Source organism: Manacus candei, unplaced genomic scaffold, assembly GCF_025592945.1.
Source record: "Manacus candei isolate 608988 ecotype Guabito, Panama unplaced genomic scaffold, ASM2559294v1 h1tg000037l, whole genome shotgun sequence".
NCBI classification, from domain to species: Eukaryota; Metazoa; Chordata; class Aves; order Passeriformes; family Pipridae; genus Manacus; species Manacus candei.
In genome coordinates this window covers 2,086,546-2,114,331 of record NW_026138085.1, presented here as the reverse complement: position 1 = coordinate 2,114,331, position 27,786 = coordinate 2,086,546, and the positions used below count along the sequence as shown (strand labels likewise).

The following is a 27,786-nucleotide window of genomic DNA, read 5'->3' as shown; positions in this document are numbered from 1 at the left end:
AGCCGAGCCTGGGACACCGCGGCCGCACTCCGGGCTGCCGAACCGACCGGAATACAGAGGGAGAAAGAAGGCACCCGACCGCTGCCGCTTTCGTTGGGGACTACGCGAGAGATCCGCGAGAAGGAGATCGGACACCGCCGCCGCCGCCGCCGCCGGAGGAGGGCCATGGCGATGGCAAGGCAAGTGCTTTGTGTGTGTGCTTTGCTCTCCCTGGCGCTCGCTCGCTCGCAGCCCATCCGCTACTCCGTGGCCGAGGAGGCGGACAGCGGCTCCCTCGTAGGCAACCTGGCGCAGGACGCGGCGCTGCCGCCGGCGCAGCTCTCGGCTCGCCGCGCCCGCCTGCTGGCCGAGGACGGCCGGCAGCACTTTCGCCTCGACCGCGCCAGCGGCCGCCTCGTCGTGGCCGACAGGCTCGACCGGGAGCAGCTGTGCGCCCACTCCGACACCTGCACGCTCGCCTTCGAGCTGCTGCTGGCCGACCCGCTGCAGTTCTTTCGGGTCGAGGTGGCCCTGCACGACATCAATGACCATTCACCCGTTTTTCCCGAGGAAAGAGTCACTTTTGACATCCTGGAAACGAGCGAGCCTGGCTCTCGTTTCCCTTTGGAGGTTGCTCGGGACCTCGATGTTGGCAGCAACAGCGTCCAGACATACAGCATCTCTCCCGAGAACGAGTACTTTAGCGTCTCCTTCGGAAGTCGGATTAAGGGCAAGAAGTATGTTGAACTTGTTTTGGAAAAGCCACTAGACAGAGAGGAGCAGGCAGAGATGGATTTCAGTCTCATTGCTGTGGATGGGGGTTCTCCTCCCAGGACTGGGACCACCCAAATTTACATTACAGTTCTGGATGTCAATGACAACGCTCCCATCTTCACACAGGAGGTGTATGATGTGCAGGTATTGGAAAACGCACCAGAGGGCTCTGTGATCCTAACAGTATTGGCAACTGATCGAGATGAGGGAAATAATGGGGAAATCACCTACCAGTTCAGCCAAGTAGTCAGCCAGAGCGAATCAGCATTTGAGATTAACCCCAATAGTGGTGAAATTAAACTCACAAAGCCTCTGGACTTTGAGGTAGCAGAGATTCACGAGCTCAGTGTGAGGGCCAGAGATGGAGGGGGCCTTTCAGCAATCTGCAAGGTGTTGGTGCAGGTGTTGGATGTGAATGACAATGCCCCGGAGCTGGTGGTCAGTTCCTTCAGCAATCCCCTCCCCGAGAACTCAGCGCCCGGCACGGTCGTTGCCCTCTTCACTGTCAGGGACCGCGATGCCGGAGCCAACGGCAAGGTCTCCTGTGCCCTCGACGATCAGCTCGTCTTCTCCCTGCGCCCAGCCTACAAGAATTACTATGAGCTGGTGACCGTCAGTGCCCTGGACCGCGAGGAGACGGCTCAGTACATGGTGACGGTGACAGCAGCAGACGCGGGCTCCCCTCCTCTGACGAGCAGCCACACCTTCACCGTGGCCATCTCGGACGTCAATGACAACGCGCCTGTCTTCAACCAGAGCTCGTACACCATGTACGTGCGTGAGAACAATGTGCCCAGCGTGCTGGTTGGAGCCGTGAGTGCCGCAGATGCCGACGTGGGGCTCAACGCCAAGGTGACCTATTCGCTGTCAGCGGGGCAAGCGGCGGAGCGGCCTTGGTGCTCGTGCCTGTCGGTGAACTCGGAGAGCGGGCAGGTGTTTGTGCTGCGAGCCCTGGACTACGAGCAGCTGAGGCAGAGCGAGGTGGTGGTGAGCGCCTCTGACGCGGGCTCTCCTCCGCTGCGAGCCAACGTCACCGTCCGCCTGCTGGTGCTGGACGAGAACGACAACGCCCCGCTCGTGCTGTACCCGGCGCCCGACAGCGGCCCGGCCTCCAGCGAGCTGGTGCCCGTGTCGGCTGAGGCGGGCTACCTCGTCTCCAAAGTGGTGGCCGTCGACGCCGACTCGGGGCAGAACTCGTGGCTCTCCTACCACCTGCTCAGGGCCACCGACCCCGGGCTCTTTGCCGTGGCTGCCCAAAGCGGCGAGGTGAGGCTCAGGAGGCCAGTGACAGACAGAGACAGCGTCAGGCACAAGCTCGTCGTCCTGGTGCGAGACAACGGCCGCCCACCCCTCTCAGCCACCGCCGCTCTCAGCGCACTCCTGCTCAAGGACTTCTCCGACCTGCGCCAACCGCACAGCAGCCCACCCACCGACGACCAGCCCGGCTCCCTCACCACCTACTTAATCCTTGCCTTGGTCTCCGTCTCCCTGCTCTTCCTGGGCTCCACAGCAGCCTTCGTGGCTCGCAGGCTGTGCAAGAGAAAGGAGCTGAAGGCTGCCCACGTGCTTGACGGGGCCGACAACTTGCCGAGCGGCCTGGCCGAGGCAGCTGCTGCAGGGACCCTGCCCCACCCCTACTGCTACGAGATCAGCCTCACCACGGGCTCGGGCAACAGCGAGTTCAAGTTCCTCAAGCCCTTCGTCCCCAGCCTGACACCACAGCCCTGGGCCATGGTTGGGGGCCCCAGTGAGGAACAGGTTTTCCCTTGTGTCTCTGTCCCCACAGAGGACGTGACACCGGATGATGCTGGGACTGTCTCTGCACAACAGTTCAACAGACTTTCCTTTAACTAGCATGGGATCAGCACAGACAGAGGTTTCATGCCTCGTGGTAGGAAGGGGTGCAGGCTGCAACCTGTGGTAAGAATTCCTTCTAAAAAATCTGTATTTGCAATTAACTTAACCAATTTCCCACAAATTGTAAGTCAGGAAATGCTTGTGTTCCACTACAACCAAGAAGCAAACAGAATAAAGGGTACCAAAGCTTTTTCACTCAGACAGCAGTAGGTTTCAGACCTGATTCAGCCATTTCTGACAGGCTTTAAGAATGGGGTCAGCAGTCTCAGAGAAGATCTTGTCTCTCTTGCTGTCCCATAGGACAGTAGACCACTTATTCTCTTCTGTAACAGAATGGCACAGTTGGGCAGAGAAATCTCATCCTGGCTGAAATGCACAAAGGCCTTTTCCCAGCTTAGATAATTGGGATGTTGTGAGTATTGTCATAGTCTTGCGGTAAGCACAGTACTCTTTCTTTCCTGGGTTCTGGATGTGTCTGGATGAGATGTGTGGGTCCTGTGTCCTTTGCTCTCTTGACACTGTGTCTGTCTGTGCATCCCTAGTGCTGCCTGATGAATTAGGGATTTGCTCCCATTCTGCCATGGCTATGCAGGCCATTCCAACCCAGCAGGCAAGGAGGGTGTTTTGACCCTTTCAGTACATCAGTCTCATCTTCTGTATTGCAGAGGAGAGCAGCAAAATGCTCAATAAGGTCTTCCTTTGGCCTATAGGAGGGGTTTGGTGTTCTGTCTCCTTGCAATACAGCAGCACAAACCGTGTTGGGATAGACTGTAACTGTACAGAGTTGTGAAAACATATTTGTTGTGTTTGAGGTGCATTGCATGAAAACTCCACGTGTCCTTCAAAGAACATTTTCTGAAGGCAGAATCAAAATGAACTGGTGGAAAGGACATTGAGTTTGGTCTTCTCATTCTTTTTCCTGAAACCAGAGGCTTCTCAATGGAATGGAAAGCTATCCCCACAACTTTCCAGTTTTATGTGAGCACATTTGCATTCTCTGTTGACCTTTTCCCTTCTACTCCCTGAAGTGTGTTTGAGCATTTTCTTGCCTATTCCTTTTAAAAAGGACTGTCATGCCATCTCTAATAACTGATTTTTTGAATGATGTCTGTGAGGAATGGATTATCCAGAAAGCCTCACGCTGTGCTGTGCTGAAGTTATAAACTGTACCACTGTAAACTGGGATATCCCTGAGTGTAGAAACTGAAATAATGTGTAAGAGTGAAATAAAGAGAGTACCTTAATTCCTGGCATGGAGAGAGAAGTCTTTGTAGAGAAGTTCTTTCTGGGAAAGCTCTGCCAAGTTTTTTCAAAAGCCTGGGAGTTTTTTTCTCAGTGTGTCCTTTCAGTGAGGTAATGTTTGGCGGGTACATGTGTTGAGTTTGGAGATACAGGCAATAGAGCGTTCAGTGCCATGCCCATGCCCTGCCACCACAGCCCTGTGCCATGGCCGGGGGCCCCAGTGAGGAACAGGTTTTCCCTTGTGTCCCTGTCCCCACAGAGGACGTGACACCAGACGATGCTGGGACTGTCTCTGCACAACAGTTCAACCGTCTTTCCTTTAACTAGCAAGGGGTCAGCACAGGCAGAGGCTTCATGCCTCGTGGTGGGCAGGGATTCAGGTTGCAACCCATGGGAATTGTTCCTTTAGAGGAAATCTGTATTTGCAATTGGCTTAACCAGTTTCCAGAAATTGTAAGCCATAATATGATTGTGTTCCACTAAAAATCAACAAGCAAACAGAATAAAGGAACATAAACTGTTTCACACAGACATTCATTTGCTTCAAGTCTGTTAAGGCCATTCCTGACAGACTTTAAGAATGCTTTCCACTCTCCCAGCTAAGATATTGTCTCTCTTTCTGTCAGACAAGACTGTAGACCTTTAATTCTGTTCTGTCACAGTATGGCACAAACAGTGGACAGACAAACCTCATCCTTGCTTAAATGCACAATGACCTTTTCCCAGCTCAGGAAAGTAAATAAACTGTCATCTCGGTGTAACAATGCCATGTGAGCACCAAGCTCTTCCTTTCCTGGCTTCTGGATGTTTCTGGATAAAATATATGGGCTCTGTGCACTTTACTTTCTTGTCATTATGTCAGTCAATACAGACACTGTGTGTTTCCTAATGTTCACTGGTGTTGCTCGGTGAATCAGGGAATTCCTGTTACTCAGTCATTGCAAAGCAGGTAATTCCAGCTCAGCAGGCAAGGAGGGTATCTTGACCCTTTGAGTACAGAGGATTCATGTTCTTTGTGTCAGAGAAGAGCAGCAAAATGCACAAAAACATCTATATTTTGGTTGGTAAGAGGGGATTGGGTGTTCTGTCTCCTTGCAGTACAGCTGCACAAACGGTGTTGAGGTAGACTGTATCTCTATAGAGATGTGAAAACCTGCTCATTGTCTTTGGGTGCATTGCGTGAAAACTCCTTGTGTACCTCCAAGAGCATTTTCTGAATCAAGATGAGCTTGTGAAAAGGACTTTGCTTTTGGTCTTCTCATTGTTGTTCCTGGATTCAGCGGAATTGAACTGGGAAGCTGTCCCAGCATGACTTTCCGGGTTTGTGTTAGAGCCTTTGCATTCTCCTTTTTGGTCCTTTTTCTTTGTACTCCCTGAAATGAGTTTGAGCATTTTTTTTGCCTGCTCCTTTCAAGAAGGATTTTCACACCATCTATAGTAACTGATACCTTTAATAATGTGTGTGATGCACGGAATATTCAGAAAGCCTCATCTGTCTGTGTTGTGGTGAAGTTTTAAAGCGTAACATTGTAACATTACACTCAGGGATACCCCTGAGTGTAAAATTGAAATAACATGTAAGAAGGAAATAACCAGAGTACCTTAAGTCCTCGCGTGGAGGAAGAAGTCTTTTGTAGAATCGTTCATTCGGGAAAGGTCTGTCAAGGTTTTTCAAAAGTCTGGGAGGTTTTTTCTCGTTTTGTCCATTTCCTGAGGTAATGTTGGGTGGGTCCCGATGTGTCTAGAGCGTGGCGATGCTGTCGATAGAGCGTTCAATGCCGTGCTCCTGCTGTGACCGCTGCGCTGCCACTGCAGAGGCTCCGGGCCAGTTTGTCTGTTCCGGGAAGGCGGGTCAGTCTTTCCGAGCTCAGCCTCTGCCTCACGCTGCGATGGGAAAAGCCTTGTGCGACTTTTATTGCCGCGTTTCTCAAAAGGCACTGACTCTCGTGCCAGCACCAGGGAGCTCAGGACTTCCCGCGGGCTGGGGGCAGCGGGGAGCGCGGACAGAGGTGGGACAGGTCACGGAGCTCTTCGTGCGTTCGGAGTAAAGCGGCGGCCCCTCATGGCTCATCCCGACCCTTGCCGGCACTTCCATCCCCGCTTCCATGTGCGCACGTCCTGCCCCGGGCTCAGCCGCGGGCGAGCGGCGGCCCCGCGCGTGTGCGCGCGTGTCCGTGGGCCGGGCCGAGCGGCAGCGCGGGCAGCGGGCGGCGGCGGGCGCAGTCCCAGCGCGCACCGCTGGGTGGTGGTCTCGGCTAAGGCGCCGCCGAGCCCGACCCAGCCCAGCTCAGCACAGCCAAGCCCAGCCCAGCTCACAACAGCCCAGCCGGGCGGAGCGGGCAGCGGCTGCGGCAGCGACCGCTGGCTCTGCCAGCCGAGCCTGGGACACCGCGGCCGCACTCCGGGCTGCGGAACCGACCGGGTAACAGGGAAGGAAGGCACCCGCCCGCTGCTGCGGCGCTTTCGTTTGGGACTACGGGAGAGATCCGCGAGAAGGAGATCGGACACCGCCGCCGCCGCCGCCGGAGGAGGGCCATGGCGATGGCAAGGCAAGTGCTTTGTGTGTGTGCTTTGCTCTCCCTGGCGCTCGCTCGCTCGCAGCCCATCCGTTACTCCGTGGCCGAGGAGGCGGACAGCGGCTCCCTCGTAGGCAACCTGGCGCAGGACGCGGCGCTGCCGCCGGCGCAGCTCTCGGCTCGCCGCGCCCGCCTGCTGGCCGAGGACGGCCGGCAGCACTTTCGCCTCGACCGCGCCAGCGGCCGCCTCGTCGTGGCCGACAGGCTCGACCGGGAGCAGCTGTGCGCCCACTCCGACACCTGCACGCTCGCCTTCGAGCTGCTGCTGGCCGACCCGCTGCAGTTCTTTCGGGTCGAGGTGGCCCTGCACGACATCAATGACCATTCGCCCGTTTTCCCTGCGGAACGAGTCACTTTTAAGATCCCCGAAAAGACTGACCCAGGCTCTCGTTTCCCTCTGGAGGTTGCTCGGGACCTTGATGTTGGCAGCAACAGCGTCCAGGCATACAGCATCTCTCCCGAGAATGAGTATTTTAGCGTCTCCTATGAGAGTCGGATTACAGGCAAGAAGTCTATCGAACTGGTCTTGGAAAAGCCGCTAGACAGAGAGGAGCAGGCAGAGATGGATTTCAGTGTCATTGCTGTGGACGGGGGCTCTCCACCCAGGAGTGGGACCACTCAAGTCCATATTGTTGTCCTAGATGTCAATGACAATGCTCCAATCTTCACACAGGAGGAGTACATAGGGAAGGTTTTAGAAAACGTACCAACGGGTTCTGTGCTTCTGGGTGTGCTGGCAACAGATCGGGATGAAGGAGTTAATGGAGACATCTCCTACCAATTCAGTGAAGCAGTTAGCCCGAGTGAATCATTGTTTGAGATTGATTCCACAACAGGAGAAATTAAACTTACAAAGCCACTGGACTTTGAGGCAGCAGAGACTCACGAACTCACTGTGAGGGCAACAGATGGAGGGGGCCTTTCAGCAATCTGCAAGGTGTTGGTGCAGGTGTTGGATGTGAATGACAATGCCCCGGAGCTGGTGGTCAGTTCCTTCAGCAGTCCCCTCGCCGAGAACTCAGCGCCCGGCACGGTCGTTGCCCTCTTCACTGTCAGGGACCGTGATGCCGGGGCCAACGGCAAGGTCTCCTGTGCCCTCGACGATCAGCTCGTCTTCTCCCTGCGCCCAGCCTACAAGAATTACTATGAGCTGGTGACCGTCAGTGCCCTGGACCGCGAGGAGACGGCTCAGTACATGGTGACGGTGACAGCAGCAGACGCGGGCTCCCCTCCTCTGACGAGCAGCCACACCTTCACCGTGGCCATCTCGGACGTCAATGACAACGCGCCTGTCTTCAACCAGAGCTCGTACACCATGTACGTGCGTGAGAACAATGTGCCCAGCGTGCTGGTTGGAGCCGTGAGTGCCGCAGATGCCGACGTGGGGCTCAACGCCAGGGTGACCTATTCGCTGTCAGCGGGGCAAGCGGCGGAGCGGCCTTGGTGCTCGTGCCTGTCGGTGAACTCGGAGAGCGGGCAGGTGTTTGTGCTGCGAGCCCTGGACTACGAGCAGCTGAGGCAGAGCGAGGTGGTGGTGAGCGCCTCTGACGCGGGCTCTCCTCCGCTGCGAGCCAACGTCACCGTCCGCCTGCTGGTGCTGGACGAGAACGACAACGCCCCGCTCGTGCTGTACCCGGCGCCCGACAGCGGCCCGGCCTCCAGCGAGCTGGTGCCCGTGTCGGCTGAGGCGGGCTACCTCGTCTCCAAAGTGGTGGCCGTCGACGCCGACTCGGGGCAGAACTCGTGGCTCTCCTACCACCTGCTCAGGGCCACCGACCCCGGGCTCTTTGCCGTGGCTGCCCAAAGCGGCGAGGTGAGGCTCAGGAGGCCAGTGACAGACAGAGACAGCGTCAGGCACAAGCTCGTCGTCCTGGTGCGAGACAACGGCCGCCCACCCCTCTCAGCCACCGCCGCTCTCAGCGCACTCCTGCTCAAGGACTTCTCCGACCTACGCCAACCGCACAGCAGCCCGCCCACCGACGACCAGCCCGGCTCCCTCACCACCTACTTAATCCTTGCCTTGGTCTCCGTCTCCCTGCTCTTCCTCGCCTCCACAGCCGCCTTCGTGGCTCGCAGGCTGTGCAAGAGAAAGGAGCTGAAGGCTGCCCACGTGCCTGACGGGGCCGACAACTTGCCGAGCGGCCTGGCCGAGGCAGCTGCTGCAGGGACCCTGCCCCACCCCTACTGCTACGAGATCAGCCTCACCACGGGCTCGGGCAACAGCGAGTTCAAGTTCCTCAAGCCCTTTGGCCCCAGCCTGACACCACAGCCCTGGGCCATGGGTGGGGGCCCCAGTGAGGAACAGGTTTTCCCTTGTGTCCCTGTCCCCACAGAGGACGTGACACCGGACGATGCTGGGACTGTCTCTGCACAACAGTTCAATCGTCTTTCCTTTAACTAGCACGGGGTCAGCACAGGCAGACGCTTCATGCCTCATAGTAGGAAGGGATTCAGCCTGCAACCTTTGGGAATGGTTCCTGCTGAGGAAATCTTTATTTGCAATTGGCATAAGCAAATTCTGGAAAGTTGTAAGTCTGGGAATGCTTGTGTTCCATTAACAACCTAGAAGGAAACAGAATAAAGGGAACCAAAGCTCTTTCACTCAGACAGTAGTAGGTTTCAGACTTGGTTCAGCCATTTCTGAGAGGCTTTAAGAATGGGGTTAGCTGTCCCAGCAAGCTCTTGTCTCTCTTGCTGTCAGACAAGACCGTGGCTCTTTAATTCTGTTCTGTAACAGTATGGCACAAAAAATGGGACAGACAAGCCTCATCCTTTCTGAAATTCACAATGACCTTTTCCCAGCTCAGGAAAATGGGGAAGTTCTCAGTGCAGTGTCACAAGGACATGTGTTCACCAAGCTCTTTCTTTCCTGCAGTCCGGATGTCTCTATCTGAGATGTCTGGTCCCTGTGTGCTTTGCTCTCTTGTCACCACATCTGTCTATTCATAGCTAGTGCTGCTCGGTGAATGAGGCAATTGCTCCCATTCAGCCATTGCAGGCCAGGCAGTTCCAGCTGAGCAGGCAAGGAGGGAATTTTGATCCTTTGAGTACAGCAGGCTCATCTTCTTTGTGGCAGAGAAGAGCAACAAAATGCACAGCAAGATCTTCCTTTGGCCGATAAGAGGGGGTTGGGTGTTCTGTCTGCTTGCAGTACAGCAGCACAAATGGTGTTGGGGTAGACTGTAACTGTACAGAGTTGTTAAAACATGTTCATTGTCTTTGGGTGCATTGCATGAAAACTCCAAATATCCTTCAAAGAGCATTTTCTGAAGATACAATCAAGATGAGCTCGTGAAAAGGACTTTGAGTTTGGTCTTCTCTGAATTCAGCAGAACTGAACTGGGAAGCTCTCCCTGCATAACTTTCTGGGTTTGTGTTAGAGCATTTGCATTCTCCTTTTGGCCCTTTTCCCTTGCACTCCCTGAACTGGGCTTGACTATTTTTTACCTGTTCCTTTTAAAAAGGACTGTCACCCCATGTATAGTAACTGATACATTTAATAATGTATGTGATGCACGGAATATTCAGAAAGCCTCACACTGTCTGTGTTGTGCTGAAGTTTTAAAGTGTAAAATTCTAAACTGGGATACACTTGAGTGTAAAAACTGACATAATGTGTAGTTGTGAAATAAAGAGAGTACCTTAATTCCTTGTGTGGAAGAATCTTTTGTCGAATCGTTCATTTGGGAAAGGTCTGTCAAGGTTTTTCAAAAGTCTGTGAGGTTTTTTCTCGTTTTGTCCATTTATCGTGGTAATGTTGGGTGGGTCCCTATGTGTCTAGAGAGTGGCGATGCCGATGGTAGAGTGTTGAATGCCGTGCCAGCACTTTTACAGCTGCGCTGCCACTGCGGAGGCTCCGGGGGGGGGGGGGTTGTCTGTTTGGGGAAGGCAGCTCAGTCTTTCCAGGCTTAGGCTCTGCCTCACACTGCATTGGGAAACGTTTTGTGCCGCTTTTAAAGCTGTGTTTCTCGAAGTCTGCGGACTCTCCTACCAGGAGAGCAGAGAACTCACAGCTACCCGTGGGCTGTGGGAAGTGGGGAGCATGGACAGAGGTGGGACACCGACCACGAGCCCGGCTCCCTCACCACCTACTTAATCCTTGCCTTGGTCTTCTTCCCCCTGCTCTTCCTCGCCTCCACAGCAGCCTTCGTGGCTCACAGGCTGTGCAAGAGAAAGGAGCTGAAGGCTGCCCACGTGCTTGACGGGGCCGACAACTTGCCGAGCGGCCTGGCATGAGGTCGGCACAGGCAGAGGCTTCATACCTCGTGGTAGGCAGGGATGCAGGCTGCAGCCTGTGGGGATGGTTCCTTCAAGGTAAATCTCTATTTGGCTCCAACAATTCTCCAAGAATTCTCACTCAGAAAATGCTTGTGTTCCCCTAAAAACAAACAAGGAAACAGAAAAAAGGGAACTAAAACTCCTTCACTCTGACAATAATGTATTTCATGTCTTTTATGGCCATTTCTGAGTGGCTACAAGAATGGGGTTAGCAGTCAGAGATTTGCTCTTGTCTGTCTTGCTATCTGAGAAGACAGTGGACATTTTATTCCCTGCTGTAACAGAATGGCACACTTGGGCAGACAAATCTCATCCTCGCGGAAATGCACAGAGACCTTTTCCCGTCTCAGGAAAATGAGGAAGTTGTGAGTGCTGTGTCACAGTGTTGTGTAAGCACAGCACTCTTTCTTTCCTGGGTTCTAGATGTCTCTGGCTGAAATGTGTGGGCTCTGTGTGCTTTACTTTCTTGTCACTGTGCCAGTCAATACAGCCACTCGGTGTCTCCTAATGCTCACTAGTGCTGCCCGTGAAACAGGGAGTTGCTCCCATTCAGCCGTAGCAAAGCAGGCAATTTCAGCTCAGCTGTCAGGAAGGGTATTTTGACCCTTTGAGTACAGCGGTCACATCTTCTCCAGGACAGAGCAGAGCAGAAAAATGCACAGTAAGATCTTCCTTTGGCCAATAAGTGAGTGTCGGGTGTTTTATCTCCTTGCAGTACAGCAGAACAAACGGTGTTGGGGTAGACTGTAACTGTATAGAGTTGTGAAAACATGTTCATTGTCTTTGGGTGCATTGCATGAAAACTCCAAATGTCCTTCAAAGAGCATTTTCTGTAGCTGCAATCAAGATTAGCTTGTGAAATGGACTTTGTATTTTGTATAATCACTGCTGCTCCTGGTTTCACAGAATTGAACTGGGAAGCTATCCCTGCATGATTTTTTGGGGTTGTGTTAGAGCATTTGTATTCTCCTTTCATCTAGAGTAATGGATTCCTTGAATGAGATCCATGATATGTGGAATATTCAGAAAGCCCAACAGTGTGTAGTGCTGAAGTTATAAACTGTACCATTGTAAACTGGGATACCCCTGATGGTAAAAACTGAAATAATGTGTAAGAGTGAAATAAAGAGAATACCTTAATTCCTTGTGTGGAGAAAAGTCTTTGTAGAGACAGTCTTTTTGGGAAAGGTCTGTCAAGTTTTATGTAGAGTCTGGGAGTTTTTTTCTCAGTGTGCCTTTACTGAGGTAATGCTGGCTGGCTGTATGTGTTGGGTTTGGAGATAGAGCCGATAGAGTGTTCAGTGCAATGCCCGAGCTGTTACCGGTTGGAGGCTTTTAACCGATTTCTCTCTTCGAGGAAGGCGGTTCAGTCCTTCCAGGCTCAGAATCTGTGTCACGCTGCTTTGGGAAAAGCCTTGTGCCGCTTCTACCGCCGCGTTTCTCGGAAGGCGCTGATTGGCGTGCCGGGTGCCGAGCGCTCACGGCTTCCCGCGGGCTGTGGGCAGCGGAGAGCGCGGACAGACGAGGGGCAGGTGCCAGAGCTGTCCCTGTAATCGAACTCAAGCGGCGGCCCCACAGGGCTAATCCTGACCATTGCAGGCACTTCCATCCCCGCTTCCATGTGCGCGCGTCCTGCCCCGGGCTCAGCCGCGGGCGAGCGGCGGCCCCGCGCGTGTGCGCGCGTGTCCGTGGGCCGGGCCGAGCGGCAGCGCGGGCAGCGGGCGGCGGCGGGCGCAGTCCCAGCGCGCACCGCTGGGTGGTGGTCTCGGCTAAGGCGCCGCCGAGCCCGACCCAGCCCAGCTCAGCACAGCCAAGCCCAGCCCAGCTCACAACAGCCCAGCCGGGCCGAGCGGGCAGCGGCTGCGGCAGCGACCGCTGGCTCTGCCAGCCGAGCCTGGGACACCGCGGCTGCACTCCGGGCTGCGGAACCGACCGGAATACAGAGGGAGCAGAAGGGCACACGATCGCTGCCGCTTTCGTTGGGGACTACGCGAGAGATCCGCGAGAAGGAGATCGGACAACGCCGCCGCCGCCGCCGCCGGAGGAGGACCATGGCGATGGCAAGGCAAGTGCTTTGTGTGTGTGCTTTGCTGTCCCTGGCGCTCGCTCGCTCGCAGCCCATCCGCTACTCCGTGGCCGAGGAGGCGGACAGCGGCTCCCTCGTAGGCAACCTGGCGCAGGACGCGGCGCTGCCGCCGGCGCAGCTCTCGGCTCGCCGCGCCCGCCTGCTGGCCGAGGACGGCCGGCAGCACTTTCGCCTCGACCGCGCCAGCGGCCGCCTCGTCGTGGCCGACAGGCTCGACCGGGAGCAGCTGTGCGCCCACTCCGACACCTGCACGCTCGCCTTCGAGCTGCTGCTGGCCGACCCGCTGCAGTTCTTTCGGGTCGAGGTGGCCCTGCACGACATCAATGACCATTCGCCCGTTTTCCCCGAGGAAAGAGTTGCTTTTAAGATCCCCGAAACGAGTGAGCCCGGCTCTCGTTTCCCACTGGACGCTGCTCGAGACCTCGATATTGGCAGCAACAGCATTCAGACATACAGCATCTCTCCCGAGAACGAGTACTTTAGTGTCTTTTCTGGCACTCGGAGTGACGATGACAAGTATGTTGAACTGGTCTTGGAAAAGCCGCTAGACAGAGAGGAGCAGGCAGAGATGGATTTCAGTCTCATTGCCATGGATGGGGGCTCTCCACCCAGGAGTGGGACCACAAAAATTCACATTGTAATTCTAGATGTAAATGACAATTCCCCAGTGTTCACACAGGAGGTGTACCATGCACGGGTTTTGGAAAACACACCAGAGGGCTCTGTGGTTCTGACTGTGTTGGCAACTGATCAGGACGAAGGAATAAATGGAGACATCTCCTATGAGTTCAGGCAAGCAGTGGGACAGAGTGACTCAGCATTTGAGATTGATCCCATAACGGGTGAAATTAAACTCACAAAGCCTCTGGACTTTGAAGCAGCAGGGACTCACGAACTCCGTGTGAGAGCCACAGATGGGGGCGGGCTCTCGGCAATCTGCAGAGTGTTGGTGGAGGTGTTGGATGTGAATGACAATGCCCCGGAGCTGGTGGTCAGTTCCTTCAGCAGTCCCCTCGCCGAGAACTCAGCGCCCGGCACGGTCGTTGCCCTCTTCACTGTCAGGGACCGCGATGCCGGGGCCAACGGCAAGGTCTCCTGTGCCCTCGACGATCAGCTCGTCTTCTCCCTGCGCCCAGCCTACAAGAATTACTATGAGCTGGTGACCGTCAGTGCCCTGGACCGTGAGGAGACGGCTCAGTACATGGTGACGGTGACAGCAGCAGACGCGGGCTCCCCTGCTCTGACGAGCAGCCACACCTTCACCGTGGCCATCTCGGACGTCAATGACAACGCGCCTGTCTTCAACCAGAGCTCGTACACCATGTACGTGCGTGAGAACAATGTGCCCAGCGTGCTGGTTGGAGCCGTGAGTGCCGCAGATGCCGACGTGGGGCTCAACGCCAAGGTGACCTATTCTCTGTCAGCGGGACAAGCGGCGGAGCGGCCTTGGTGCTCGTGCCTGTCGGTGAACTCGGAGAGCGGGCAGGTGTTTGTGCTGCGAGCCCTGGACTACGAGCAGCTGAGGCAGAGCGAGGTGGTGGTGAGCGCCTCTGACGCGGGCTCTCCTCCGCTGCGAGCCAACGTCACCGTCCGCCTGCTGGTGCTGGACGAGAACGACAACGCCCCGCTCGTGCTGTACCCGGCGCCCGACAGCGGCCCGGCCTCCAGCGAGCTGGTGCCCGTGTCGGCTGAGGCGGGCTACCTCGTCTCCAAAGTGGTGGCCGTCGACGCCGACTCGGGGCAGAACTCGTGGCTCTCCTACCACCTGCTCAGGGCCACCGACCCCGGGCTCTTTGCCGTGGCTGCCCAAAGCGGCGAGGTGAGGCTCAGGAGGCCAGTGACAGACAGAGACAGCGTCAGGCACAAGCTCGTCGTCCTGGTGCGAGACAACGGCCGCCCACCCCTCTCAGCCACCGCCGCTCTCAGCGCACTCCTGCTCAAGGACTTCTCCGACCTGCGCCAACCGCACAGCAGCCCGCCCACCGACGACCAGCCCGGCTCCCTCACCACCTACTTAATCCTTGCCTTGGTCTCCGTCTCCCTGCTCTTCCTGGGCTCCACAGCAGCCTTCGTGGCTCGCAGGCTGTGCAAGAGAAAGGAGCTGAAGGCTGCCCACATGCTTGACGGGGCCGACAACTTGCCGAGCGGCCTGGCCGAGGCAGCTGCTGCAGGGACCCTGCCCCACCCCTACTGCTACGAGATCAGCCTCACCACGGGCTCGGGCAACAGCGAGTTCAAGTTCCTCAAGCCCTTCGGCCCCAGCCTGACACCACAGCCCTGGGCCATGGCCGGGGGCCCCAGTGAGGAACAGGTTTTCCCTTGTGTCCCTGTCCCCACAGAGGATGTGACACCGGACGATGCTGGGACTGTCTCTGCAGAACAGTTCAACAGACTTTCTTTTAACTAGCATGGAGGTTGCACAGGCAGAGGCTTCATGTGTCGTGGTAGGAAGGGATGAAGGCTGCAGCCTGTGGGAATGGTTCCTCCAAAATAAATCTGCAATTGGCATAACCAATTTCCAGAAACTCTAGGTCAGGGAATGCTTGTGTTCCAACCAAGAAACAAACAGGATAAAGGGAACCAAAGCTCTTTCACTCATATAGTAGTAAGTTTTCAGTCCTGATTCAACCATTTCTGAGAGGCTATAGGAATGGGGTTAACAGTCTCAGAGAAGATCTTGTCTCTCTTGCTATCACACAAGACAGTAGACCTTTTATTCTCTTGTGCAAGGGAATGGCACAGTGAGACAGAGAAATCTCAGTCTTACTGGAATTCACAAAGACCCCTTCCCCGCTCAGAAAAATTAGGATATTGTGAGTATTGTCATGATGTTAGCACTCTTTCTTTCCTGGGTTCTGGATGTGTCTGGATGAGATGTGTGGGCCCTGTGTCCTTTGCTTTCTTGTCACTCTGTCTGTTTATGCATCACTAGAAATCATCATGGCTGGGCTTTGGGAACGAAGATTTGGGGAGGGCTCTACCCACGTTTGTTACAAGCAGGTTGGTGGCTAAAAAGGCCAGTATGAGATAGACATGTCCGGTTGCAAAAGGCACAGCAGAAAGACTCCTTAGGTGGTATATTCTGCAAGGCACAATTCTTTCTGCGTTGTCTTTTCTCCTCAAGGGTGATCCTGCTGCGTTCTCAAAAGCATCAGCAGCGCTATAGATGGGGTGTCTCCAGACCTCCCGATTGGAGGCCAGAGTAGACCAGTTCTGTTGATCAATATGGCCAAGGTTGAGATGTTGTTTCAGGCAGTCCTTGTATCTCCTCTTTGGGGCTCCTCTCTCGCAGCAACTGGTGGCAAGTTCACCATAAAGCAAGATCTTAGGGAGGGGGTGGTTGGTCCTTCATCCTGGAGACGTGCCCTGCCCAGCACAGCTGTGTTCTCATTAACATGGCCTCAATACTTGTAACTGCTGCTTGCTCTAGAACAGATGTATTGGTCACATCATCTGACCAGTGGATGTTCAGGATTGTACGGAGGCAGCGTTGATGGAAGCATTCTAGGAGACACAGGTGGTGGCGGTAGATGACCCATGATTCAGATCCATATAAGAGAGTAGACAACACTATGGCTCTGTAAACACTGATCTTGGCACTTTTCTTCAAGTGTTTTTTTCGCCAAACTCTCTTATGAATTTTTCCAAAAGCACTGTATGCCTTTGCTAACCTGTTGTCTGTCTCTCCTCAATCTTACCATCCGAGGAGATGAGGCTACCAAGGTAATTAAACTGCTGGACTGATTTGAGCTCTGATTGGCCAATGGTGATATGGGGATGATGGAAGACTTTCTGAGGTGCAGGTTGATAGAGAACTTCTGACTTCTTTAAGCTGAGTTCCAGCCCAAAGAGCTCAGCAGCGTCTGCAAAGCAGGATGTTAAACACTGCAGAGCTGCTTCTGTGTGAGTGACAAGGGCAGCGTTGTCAGCATAAAGCAGCTCCTGGACAAGATGGTTTAAGGTCTTGGTGTGGGCCTTCAGTCACCTGAGGTTGAAAAGGCTTCCATCAGTACGGTATTGAATGTAGATACCATCCTGATCATCGAGGTCTGCCATGGCCCTTTGGAGCATTCCTAGTGCTGCCTGATGAATTAGGGATTTACTCCCATTCAGCCATTGCTATGCAGGCCATGCCAACCCAGCAGGCAAGGAGGGTATTTTGACCCTTTCAGTACATCAGTCTCATCTTCTCTATTACAGAGTAGAGCAGCAAAATGCACAATAAGGTCTTCCTTTGGCCTATAGGAGGGGTTGGGTGTTCTATCTCCTTGCAACACAGCAGCACAAAGAGTGTTGTCACAGACTGTTACTGTACAGAGTTGTGAAAACATATTTGTTGTGTTTGAGGTGCATTGCATGAAAACTCCACATGTCCTTCAAACAGTATTTTCTGAAGGCAGAATCAAAATGAACTAGCTGGTCAAAAGGACATTGAGTTTGTTCTCCTCAGTCATGTTCCTGAATTTGGAGGCTTCTTAATGGAGTGGAACACTATTCCCTCATGATTTTCCTGTTTTACGTGAACACATTTGCATTCTCTCTTGACCTTTTCCCTTCTACTCCCTGAACTGTGTTTGAGCATTTACTCACCTATTCCTTTTTAAAAGGACTGTCACACCATGTCTAATAACTGATTTTTTAAATGATGTCTGTGAGGAATGGAATATCCAGAAACCCTCCCGCTGTGTTGTGCTGAAGTTATAAACTGTAACACTGTAAACTCGGATACCCCTGAGTGTAAAAACTGAAATAATGTGTAAAAGTGAAATAAAGAGAGTACCTTAATTCCTGGCGTGTGGAGATAAGTCTTTGTAGAGAAGTTCTTTCTGGGAAAGCTCTGCCAAAATTTTTCAAAAACCTGGGAGTTTTTTTCTCAGTATGTCCTCTGAGTGAGGTAATGTTTGGCGGGTGCATGTCTTGAGCCTGGAGATGCAGGCGATAGAGCGTTCAGTGCCGTGCCTGTGCTGTTACCGCTGCGCTGCCACTGCGGAGGCTCCGGGCAGGTTGGTCTGTTCGGGGAAGGCGGTTCAGTCTTTCCAGGCTCAGCCTCTGCCTCACACTGCGGTGGGAAACGCTCTGTGCCGCTTTTACCGCCGCGTTTCTCGAAAGGCACTGACTCGCGTGCCGGGAGCCGAGCGCTCTCTGCTTCCCGCGGGCTGTGGGCAGCGGGGAACAGGAGAGAAGAGGGGGACGTTCCGTTGCTCTCCGTCTTATCGTACTGAAGCAGCGGCCTCTCATGGCTCATCCCGACCCTTGCCGGCACTTCCATCCCCGCTTTGATGTGCGCGCGTCCTGCCCCGGGCTCAGCCGCGGGCGAGCGGCGGCACCGCGCGTGTGCGCGCGTGTCCGTGGGCCGGGCCGAGCGGCAGCGCGGGCAGCGGGCGGCGGCGGGCGCAGTCCCAGCGCGCACCGCTGGGTGGTGGTCTCGGCTAAGGCGCCGCCGAGCCCGACCCAGCCCAGCTCAGCACAGCCAAGCCCAGCCCAGCTCACAACAGCCCAGCCGGGCGGAGCGGGCAGCGGCTGCGGCAGCGACCGCTGGCTCTGCCAGCCGAGCCTGGGACACCGCGGCCGCACTCCGGGCTGCGGAACCGACCGGAATACAGAAGGAGAAAGAAGGCACCCGACCGCTGCCGCTTTCTGTGGGGACTACGCGAGAGATCCGCGAGAAGGAGATCGGACACCGCCGCCGCCGCCGCCGCCGGAGGAGGGCCATGGCGATGGCAAGGCAAGTGCTTTGTGTGTGTGCTTTGCTCTCCCTGGCGCTCGCTCGCTCGCAGCCCATCCGCTACTCCGTGGCCGAGGAGGCGGACAGTGGCTCCCTCGTAGGCAACCTGGCGCAGGACGCGGCGCTGCCGCCGGCGCAGCTCTCGGCTCGCCGCGCCCGCCTGCTGGCCGAGGACGGCCGGCAGCACTTTCGCCTCGACCGCGCCAGCGGCCGCCTCGTCGTGGCCGACAGGCTCGACCGGGAGCAGCTGTGCGCCCACTCCGACACCTGCACGCTCGCCTTCGAGCTGCTGCTGGCCGACCCGCTGCAGTTCTTTCGGGTCGAGGTGGCCCTGCACGACATCAATGACCATTCACCCGTTTTTCCCGAGGAAAGAGTCACTTTTGACATCTTAGAAACGAGCGACCCGGGCTCTCGTTTCCCTCTGGAGAGGGCTTGGGACCTTGATATTGGCAGCAACAGCATTCAGGCATACAGCATCTCTCCCGAGAACGACCACTTTAGTGTCTCCTATGACAACCAGAGTGAGGACGGCAAATACGTTGAACTTGTTTTGGAAAAGCCGCTGGACAGGGAGGAGCAGGCAGAGATGCATTTCAGTCTCATTGCTGTGGATGGAGGCTCTCCACCCAGAAGTGGGAGCACCCAAATTCTCATTTCAGTTCTGGATGTCAATGACAACGCTCCTGTCTTCACACAGAAGATGTATGTTGGGCAGGTTTTGGAAAATGCACCAGAGGGCTCTCTGGTCCTGACAGTGTTGGCAACTGATCAGGATGAAGGAATTAATGGAGAGATCTCCTATCCGTTCATCCAAGTAGTCAGCCCGAGGGACTCAGCCTTTGGGATTAATCCCACAAGTGGTGAAATTAAACTCACTAAGCCTCTGGACTTTGAGGCAGTAGAGAGTCATGAGCTCAGTGTGAGAGCCAGAGATGGAGGGGGCCTTTCAGCAATCTGCAAGGTGATGGTGAAGGTGTTGGATGTGAATGACAATGCCCCGGAGCTGGTGGTCAGTTCCTTCAGCAGTCCCCTCGCCGAGAACTCAGCGCCCGGCACGGTCGTTGCCCTCTTCACTGTCAGGGACCGCGATGCCGGGGCCAACGGCAAGGTCTCCTGTGCCCTCGACGATCAGCTCGTCTTCTCCCTGCGCCCAGCCTACAAGAATTACTATGAGCTGGTGACCGTCAGTGCCCTGGACCGCGAGGAGACGGCTCAGTACATGGTGACGGTGACAGCAGCAGACGCGGGCTCCCCTCCTCTGACGAGCAGCCACACCTTCACCGTGGCCATCTCGGACGTCAATGACAACGCGCCCGTCTTCAACCAGAGCTCGTACACCATGTACGTGCGTGAGAACAATGTGCCCAGCGTGCTGGTTGGAGCCGTGAGTGCCGCAGATGCCGACGTGGGGCTCAACGCCAAGGTGACCTATTCGCTGTCAGCGGGGCAAGCGGCGGAGCGGCCTTGGTGCTCGTGCCTGTCGGTGAACTCGGAGAGCGGGCAGGTGTTTGTGCTGCGAGCCCTGGACTACGAGCAGCTGAGGCAGAGCGAGGTGGTGGTGAGCGCCTCTGACGCGGGCTCTCCTCCGCTGCGAGCCAACGTCACCGTCCGCCTGCTGGTGCTGGACGAGAACGACAACGCCCCGCTCGTGCTGTACCCGGCGCCCGACAGCGGCCCGGCCTCCAGCGAGCTGGTGCCCGTGTCGGCTGAGGCGGGCTACCTCGTCTCCAAAGTGGTGGCCGTCGACGCCGACTCGGGGCAGAACTCGTGGCTCTCGTACCACCTGCTCAGGGCCACCGACCCCGGGCTCTTTGCCGTGGCTGCCCAAAGCGGCGAGGTGAGGCTCAGGAGGCCAGTGACAGACAGAGACAGCGTCAGGCACAAGCTCGTCGTCCTGGTGCGAGACAACGGCCGCCCACCCCTCTCAGCCACCGCCGCTCTCAGCGCACTCCTGCTCAAGGACTTCTCCGACCTGCGCCAACCGCACAGCAGCCCGCCCACCGACGACCAGCCCGGCTCCCTCACCACCTACTTAATCCTTGCCTTGGTCTCCGTCTCCCTGCTCTTCCTGGGCTCCACAGCAGCCTTCGTGGCTCGCAGGCTGTGCAAGAGAAAGGAGCTGAAGGCTGCCCACGTGCTTGACGGGGCCGACAACTTGCCGAGCGGCCTGGCCGAGGCAGCTGCTGCAGGGACCCTGCCCCACCCCTACTGCTACGAGATCAGCCTCACCACGGGCTCGGGCAACAGCGAGTTCAAGTTCCTCAAGCCCTTCGTCCCCAGCCTGACACCACAGCCCTGGGCCATGGGTGGCGGCCCCAGTGAGGAACAAGTTTTCCCTTGTGTCCCTGTCCCCACAGAGGACGTGACACCGGACGATGCTGGGACTGTCTCTGCAGAACAGTTCAACCGTCTTTCCTTTGACTAGCATGGGGTCAGCACAGGCAGACGTTTCATGCCTCGTGGTAGGAAGGGATGCAGGCTGCAGCCTGTGGCAATGGTTCCTGCAGAGGAAATCTGTATTTGCAATTGGCAAAACCAAATTCTGGAAAATTATACGTCAAGGACTGCTTGTGTTCCACTAACAACCAAGAAGCAAACAGAATAAAGGGACCCAATGCTCTTTCACTCAGTCGGTAGTAGGTTTCAGTCCTGATTCAGCCATTTCTGACAGACTTTAAGAATGGGGTTAGCAGTCCCAGCTAAGCTCTAGTCTCTCTTGCTGTCAGTGTCACATTGTCGTGTGAGCCCAGGGCTCTTGCTTTCCTCGGTTCTGAATGTCTCTGTCTGAGGTACCAGCCTGTGGGAATGGTTCCTGCAGAGTAAATCTGTATTGGCAATTGGCATAACCAAACTCTGGGAAACTGTAAGTCAGGGAATGCTTGTGTTCCACTAAAAACCAAGAAACCAACAGAATAAAGGGTTCCAAAGCTCTTTCACTCAGACAGTAGTAAGTTTCAGACTTGATTCAGCCATTTCTGAGAGGCTTTCAGAATGCAGTTAGCAGTCCCAGAGAAGATCTTGTCTCTCTCTTGCTGCCACACAAGACAGTAGACCACTTACTCCCTTCTGTAATGGAATGGCACAGTTGGGCAGAAAAATCTCATTCTTGCTGAAATGCACAAAGACCTTTTCCCAGCTCAGATAATTAGGACATTATGAATAATGTCATAGCATTGTGTAAACACAGCACTCTTTCTTTCCTGGGTTCTGGATGTGTCTGGATGAGATGTGTCTGTGTCCTTTACTCTCTTGTCACTGTGTCTGTCTGTGCATCCCTAGTGCTGCCTGATGAATTAGGGATTTACTCCCATTCAGCCATGGCTATGCAGGCCATGCCAACCCAGCAGGCAAGGGGGGTGTTTTGACTCTTTCAGTACATCAGTCTCATCTTCTCTATTGCAGAGTAGAGCAGCAAAATGCACAATAAGGTCTTCCTTTGGCCTATAGGAGGGGTTGGGTGTTCTGTCTCCTTGCAACACAGCAGCACAAAGAGTGTTGGGATAGACTGTAACTGTACAGAGTTGTGAAAACATATTTGTTGTGTTTGAGGTGCATTGCATGAAAACTCCACATGTCCTTCAAAGAACATTTTCTGAAGGCAGAATCCAAATGAACTGGTGGAAAGGACATTGAATTTGGTCTCCTCGTTGTTTTTCCTTAAGCCAGAGGCTTCTCAATGGAATGGAAAGCTATCCCCTCATGACTTTCCAGTTTTATGTGAGCACATTTGCATTCTCTGTTGACCTTTTCCCTTCTACTCCCTGAAGTGTGTTTGAACATTTACTTGCCTATTCCTTTTAAGAAGGACTGTCATGCCATCTCTAATAACTGATTCTTTGAATGATGTCTGTGAGGAATGGAATATTCAGAAAGCCTCCCGCTGTGTTGTGCTGAAGTTATAAACTGTACCATTGTAAACTGGGATATCCCTGAGTGTAGAAACTGAAATAATGTGTAAGAGTGAAATAAAGAAAGTACCTTAGTTCCTGGCATGGAGAGAGAAGTCTTTGTAGAGAAGTTCTTTCAGGGAAAGTTCTGCCAAGTTTTTTCAAAAGTCTGGGAGTTTTTTTCTCAGTGTGTCCTTTCAGTGAGGTAATGTTTGGCGGGTACATGTGTTGAGTTTGGAGATACAGGCAATAGAGCGTTCAGTGCCGTGCCCATGCCCTGCCACCACAGCCCTGTGCCATGGCCGGGGGCCCCAGTGAGGAACAGGTTTTCCCTTGTGTCCCTGTCCCCACAGAGGACGTGACACCGGACGATGCTGGGACTGTCTCTGCACAACAGTTCAACCGTCTTTCCTTTAACTAGCAAGGGGTCAGCACAGGCAGAGGCTTCATGCCTCGTGGTGGGCAGGGATTCAGGTTGCAACCCATGGGAATTGTTCCTTTAGAGGAAATCTGTATTTGCAATTGGCTTAACCAGTTTCCAGAAATTGTAAGCCAGAATATGATTGTGTTCCACTAAAAATCAACAAGCAAACAGAATAAAGGAACATAAACTGTTTCACACAGACATTCATTTGCTTCAAGTCTGTTAAGGCCATTCCTGAGAGACTTTAAGAATGCTTTTCGCTCTCCCAGCTAAGATCTTGTCTCTCTTTCTGTCAGACAAGACTGTAGACCTTTAATTCTGTTCTGTCACAGTATGGCACAAACAGTGGACAGACAAACCTCATCCTTGCTTAAATGCACAATGACCTTTTCCCAGCTCAGGAAAGTAAATAAACTGTCATCTCGGTGTAACAATGCCATGTGAGCACCAAGCTCTTCCTTTCCTGGCTTCTGGATGTTTCTGGATAAAATATATGGGCTCTGTGCACTTTACTTTCTTGTCATTATGTCAGTCAATACAGACACTGTGTGTTTCCTAATGTTCACTGGTGTTGCCCGGTGAATCAGGGAATTCCTGTTACTCAGTCATTGCAAAGCAGGTAATTCCAGCTCAGCAGGCAAGGAGGGTGTCTTGACCCTTTGAATACAGACGCCTCATCTTCTTTGTGTCAGAGAAGAGCAGCAAAATGCACAAAAAGATCTATATTTTGGCCGGTAAGAGGGGATTGGGTGTTCTGTCTGCTTGCAGTACAGCAGCACAAACGGTGTTGAGGTAGACTGTATCTCTACAGAGATGTGAAAACCTGCTCATTGTCTTTGGGTGCATTGCGTGAAAACTCCTTGTGTACCTCCAAGAGCATTTTCTGAATCAAGATGAGCTTGTGAAAAGGACTTTGCTTTTGGTCTTCTCATTGTTGTTCCTGGATTCAGCGGAATTGAACTGGGAAGCTGTCCCAGCATGACTTTCCGGGTTTGTGTTAGAGCCTTTGCATTCTCCTTTTTGGTCCTTTTTCTTTGTACTCCCTGAAATGAGTTTGAGCATTTTTTTTGCCTGCTCCTTTCAAGAAGGATTGTCACACCATCTATAGTAACTGATACCTTTAATAATGTGTGTGATGCACGGAATATTCAGAAAGCCTCATCTGTCTGTGTTGTGGTGAAGTTTTAAAGCGTAACATTGTCACATTACAATTAGGGATACCCCTGAGTGTAAAATTGAAATAACATGTAAGAAAGAAATAACCAGAGTACCTTAAGTCCTCGCGTGGAGATTGAAGTCTTTTGTAGAATCGTTCATTCGGGAAAGGTCTGTCAAGGTTTTTCAAAAGTCTGGGAGGTTTTTTCTCGTTTTGTCCATTTCCTGAGGTAATGTTGGGTGGGTCCCGATGTGTCTAGAGCGTGGCGATGCTGTCGATAGAGCGTTCAATGCCGTGCTCCTGCTGTGACCGCTGCGCTGCCACTGCAGAGGCTCCGGGCCAGTTTGTCTGTTCCGGGAAGGCGGGTCAGTCTTTCCGAGCTCAGCCTCTGCCTCACGCTGCGATGGGAAAAGCCTTGTGCGACTTTTATTGCCGCGTTTCTCAAAAGGCACTGACTCTCGTGTCAGCACCAGGGAGCTCAGGACTTCCCGCGGGCTGGGGGCAGCGGGGAGCGCGGACAGAGGCGGGACAGGTGACGGAGCTCTCCGTGCGTTCGGAGTAAAGCGGCGGACCCTCATGGCTCATCCCGACCCTTGCCGGCACTTCCATCCCCGCTTCCATGTGCGCACGTCCTGCCCCGGGCTCAGCCGCGGGCGAGCGGCGGCACCGCGCGTGTGCGCGCGTGTCCGTGGGCCGGGCCGAGCGGCAGCGCGGGCAGCGGGCGGCGGCGGGCGCAGTCCCAGCGCGCACCGCTGGGTGGTGGTCTCGGCTAAGGCGCCGCCGAGCCCGACCCAGCCCAGCTCAGCACAGCCAAGCCCAGCCCAGCTCACAACAGCCCAGCCGGGCGGAGCGGGCAGCGGCTGCGGCAGCGACCGCTGGCTCTGCCAGCCGAGCCTGGGACACCGCGGCCGCACTCCGGGCTGCCGAACCGACCGGAATACAGAGGGGGAAACAAGGCACCCGACCCGACCGCTGCCGCTTTCGTTGGGGACTACGCGAGAGATCCGCGAGAAGGAGATCGGACACCGCCGCCGCCGCCGCCGCCGGAGGAGGACCATGGCGATGGCAAGGCAAGTGCTTTGTGTGTGTGCTTTGCTCTCCCTGGCGCTCGCTCGCTCGCAGCCCATCCGCTACTCCGTGGCCGAGGAGGCGGACAGCGGCTCCCTCGTAGGCAACCTGGCGCAGGACGCGGCGCTGCCACCGGCGCAGCTCTCGGCTCGCCGCGCCCGCCTGCTGGCCGAGGACGGCCGGCAGCACTTTCGCCTCGACCGCGCCAGCGGCCGCCTCGTCGTGACCGACAGGCTCGACCGGGAGCAGCTGTGCGCCCACTCCGACACCTGCACGCTCGCCTTCGAGCTGCTGCTGGCCGACCCGCTGCAGTTCTTTCGGGTCGAGGTGACCCTGCACGATATCAATGACCATTCGCCCGTCTTCCCCGAAGAAAAAATCACTTTTAAGATCCTGGAAAAGACTGACCCAGGCTCTCGTTTCCCTCTGGAGGGGGCTCGAGACCTTGATGTTGGCATAAACAGTATCCAAGCATACAGCATCTCTCCCGAGAATGAGTACTTTAGTGTCTCTTTTGGCAGTCGGAGTGACGATGACAAATATGTGGAACTGGTGTTGGTAAATCCACTGGACAGAGAGGAGCAGGCAGAGATGGATTTCAGTCTCATTGCCATGGATGGGGGTTCTCCTCCCAGAAGTGGCACCACACAAATTCACATTGTAATTCTAGATGTAAATGACAACTCCCCGGTGTTCACACAGGAGTTGTACCTTGCTCGGGTTTTTGAAAACATGCCAGAGGGCTCTGTGGTTCTGACTGTGTTGGCAACTGACCAGGATGAAGGAATTAATGGACACATCTCCTATGAATTCAGGCAAGCAGTGGACCACAGCGACCCAGCATTTGAGATTGATCCCACGAGTGGTGAAATTAAACTCACAAAACCTCTGGACTTTGAGGCAGTAGAGACTCATGAATTCCGTGTGAGGGCAACAGATGGAGGGGGCCTTTCAGCAATCTGCAAGGTGTTGGTGGAGGTGTTGGATGTGAATGACAATGCCCCGGAGCTGGTGGTCAGTTCCTTCAGCAGTCCCCTCCCCGAGAACTCAGCACCCGGCACGGTCGTTGCCCTCTTCTCTGTCAGGGACCGCGATGCCGGGGCCAACGGCAAGGTCTCCTGTGCCCTCGACGATCAGCTCGTCTTCTCCCTGCGCCCAGCCTACAAGAATTACTATGAGCTGGTGACCGTCAGTGCCCTGGACCGCGAGGAGACGGCTCAGTACATGGTGACGGTGACAGCAGCAGACGCGGGCTCCCCTGCTCTGACGAGCAGCCACACCTTCACCGTGGCCATCTCGGACGTCAATGACAACGCGCCCGTCTTCAACCAGAGCTCGTACACCATGTACGTGCGTGAGAACAATGTGCCCAGCGTGCTGGTTGGAGCCGTGAGTGCCGCAGATGCCGACGTGGGGCTCAACGCCAAGGTGACCTATTCGCTGTCAGCGGGGCAAGCGGCGGAGCGGCCTTGGTGCTCGTGCCTGTCGGTGAACTCGGAGAGCGGGCAGGTGTTTGTGCTGCGAGCCCTGGACTACGAGCAGCTGAGGCAGAGCGAGGTGGTGGTGAGCGCCTCTGACGCGGGCTCTCCTCCGCTGCGAGCCAACGTCACCGTCCGCCTGCTGGTGCTAGACGAGAACGACAACGCCCCGCTCGTGCTGTACCCGGCGCCCGACAGCGGCCCGGCCTCCAGCGAGCTGGTGCCCGTGTCGGCTGAGGCGGGCTACCTCGTCTCCAAAGTGGTGGCCGTCGACGCCGACTCGGGGCAGAACTCGTGGCTCTCGTACCACCTGCTCAGGGCCACCGACCCCGGGCTCTTTGCCGTGGCTGCCCAAAGCGGCGAGGTGAGGCTCAGGAGGCCAGTGACAGACAGAGACAGCGTCAGGCACAAGCTCGTCGTCCTGGTGCGAGACAACGGCCGCCCACCCCTCTCAGCCACCGCCGCTCTCAGCGCACTCCTGCTCAAGGACTTCTCCGACCTGCGCCAACCGCACAGCAGCCCGCCCACCGACGACCAGCCCGGCTCCCTCACCACCTACTTAATCCTTGCCTTGGTCTCCGTCTCCCTGCTCTTCCTCGCCTCCACAGCAGCCTTCGTGGCTCGCAGGCTGTGCAAGAGAAAGGAGCTGAAGGCTGCCCACGTGCTTGACGGGGCCGACAACTTGCCGAGCGGCCTGGCCGAGGCAGCTGCTGCAGGGACCCTGCCCCACCCCTACTGCTACGAGATCAGCCTCACCACGGGCTCGGGCAACAGCGAGTTCAAGTTCCTCAAGCCCTTTGTCCCCAGTCTGACACCACAGCCCTGGGCCATGGCCGGGGGCCCCAGTGAGGAACAGGTTTTCCCTTGTGTCCCTGTCCCCACAGAGGACGTGACACCGGACGATGCTGGGACTGTCTCTGCAGAACAGTTCAACCGTCTTTCCTTTGACTAGCATGGGATCAGCACAGCCAGAGGTTTCATGCCTCGTGGTAGCAAGGGATGCAGGCTGCAGCCTGTGGGAATGGTCCTTCCACAATAAATCTGTATTTGCAATTGACATAACCAAGTTCCTGCAAATTCTAAGTCTGAATAAATTTTGTCTCTCATTTCAAAAGCTAGTCAACCGAACAAAAGAGAGTAAGGTTCTGTCACTGAGAGACTGATATGTTTCACCTCCATTACAGCCATTTCTGAGAGTCTTTGAGAATGGGGTTAGCAGCCCCAGCTAAGCTCTTATTTCTCTTGCTGTCCAC

The 27,786-nt window shown here is 55.1% G+C and overlaps 4 protein-coding genes across 7 annotated transcripts in view; all 4 read left to right on the top strand.

Moving 5' to 3' along the window:
• Positions 1–15,246, top strand: part of LOC127473841 (protocadherin beta-7-like) — a 42,903-nt gene extending 27,657 nt beyond the window's left edge. Inside the window, exons 3-4 of the mRNA XM_051793952.1 lie at positions 813–1,155; positions 13,748–15,246. Coding sequence (XP_051649912.1) covers positions 813–1,155; positions 13,748–15,199 — 1,795 coding nt within the window. The 3' untranslated portion in view covers positions 15,200–15,246. The remainder of the gene's footprint in view (positions 1–812; positions 1,156–13,747) is intronic.
• The window catches only part of LOC127473836 (protocadherin beta-15-like), a 39,360-nt gene extending 18,335 nt beyond the window's left edge, over positions 1–21,025 (top strand). The window contains exon 3 of the mRNA XM_051793940.1: positions 20,999–21,025. The gene's annotated coding sequence lies outside the window, so the exon portion shown is untranslated. The remainder of the gene's footprint in view (positions 1–20,998) is intronic.
• The window catches only part of LOC127473835 (protocadherin beta-15-like), a 39,681-nt gene extending 12,076 nt beyond the window's left edge, over positions 1–27,605 (top strand). The window contains exons 2-4 of one of the 3 annotated variants that reach the window (XM_051793939.1): positions 7,300–7,377; positions 19,494–20,967; positions 27,508–27,605. In XM_051793939.1, the coding sequence (XP_051649899.1) occupies positions 7,300–7,377; positions 19,494–20,945 (1,530 nt within the window). In that variant the 3' untranslated portion in view covers positions 20,946–20,967; positions 27,508–27,605. Of the gene's footprint in view, positions 1–6,342; positions 8,961–15,240; positions 15,346–19,493; positions 20,968–21,388; positions 21,492–27,507 lie in introns of those variants that run through there. The other 2 variants (XR_007905604.1, XM_051793938.1) reach the window with 2 other exon arrangements.
• On the top strand, positions 82–27,510 carry LOC127473838 (protocadherin beta-15-like). Of its 2 annotated transcripts, none has more exons than XM_051793948.1 (3): positions 82–799; positions 19,138–19,481; positions 26,022–27,510. In XM_051793948.1, exons 1-3 carry the CDS (start codon positions 166–168, stop codon positions 27,483–27,485), a joined length of 2,442 nt encoding a protein of 813 aa, XP_051649908.1. In that variant the 5' UTR covers positions 82–165; the 3' UTR covers positions 27,486–27,510. The 2 variants fall into 2 exon arrangements, with proteins under 2 accessions (XP_051649908.1, XP_051649907.1); XM_051793947.1 differs by lacking the exon at positions 82–799 and adding an exon at positions 12,758–13,474 and having other exon boundaries at positions 19,221–19,481.
• Positions 27,606–27,786: the final 181 nt, after the last annotated feature.

What these genes read in the sequence shown, in the direction of transcription:
- LOC127473838 (XM_051793948.1), top strand. Translation starts at nt 166, where the DNA reads ATGGCGATGGCAAGGCAAGTGCTTTGTGTGTGTGCTTTGCTCTCCCTG. An exon ending in TCTCATTGCTGTGGATGGGG is followed by an intron (nt 800 to 19,137) that starts GTTCTCCTCCCA and finishes CTGTGGATGGAG; the next exon opens with GCTCTCCACCCAGAAGTGGG. An exon ending in GCCTTTCAGCAATCTGCAAG is followed by an intron (nt 19,482 to 26,021) that starts GTGATGGTGAAG and finishes GCAATCTGCAAG; the next exon opens with GTGTTGGTGGAGGTGTTGGA.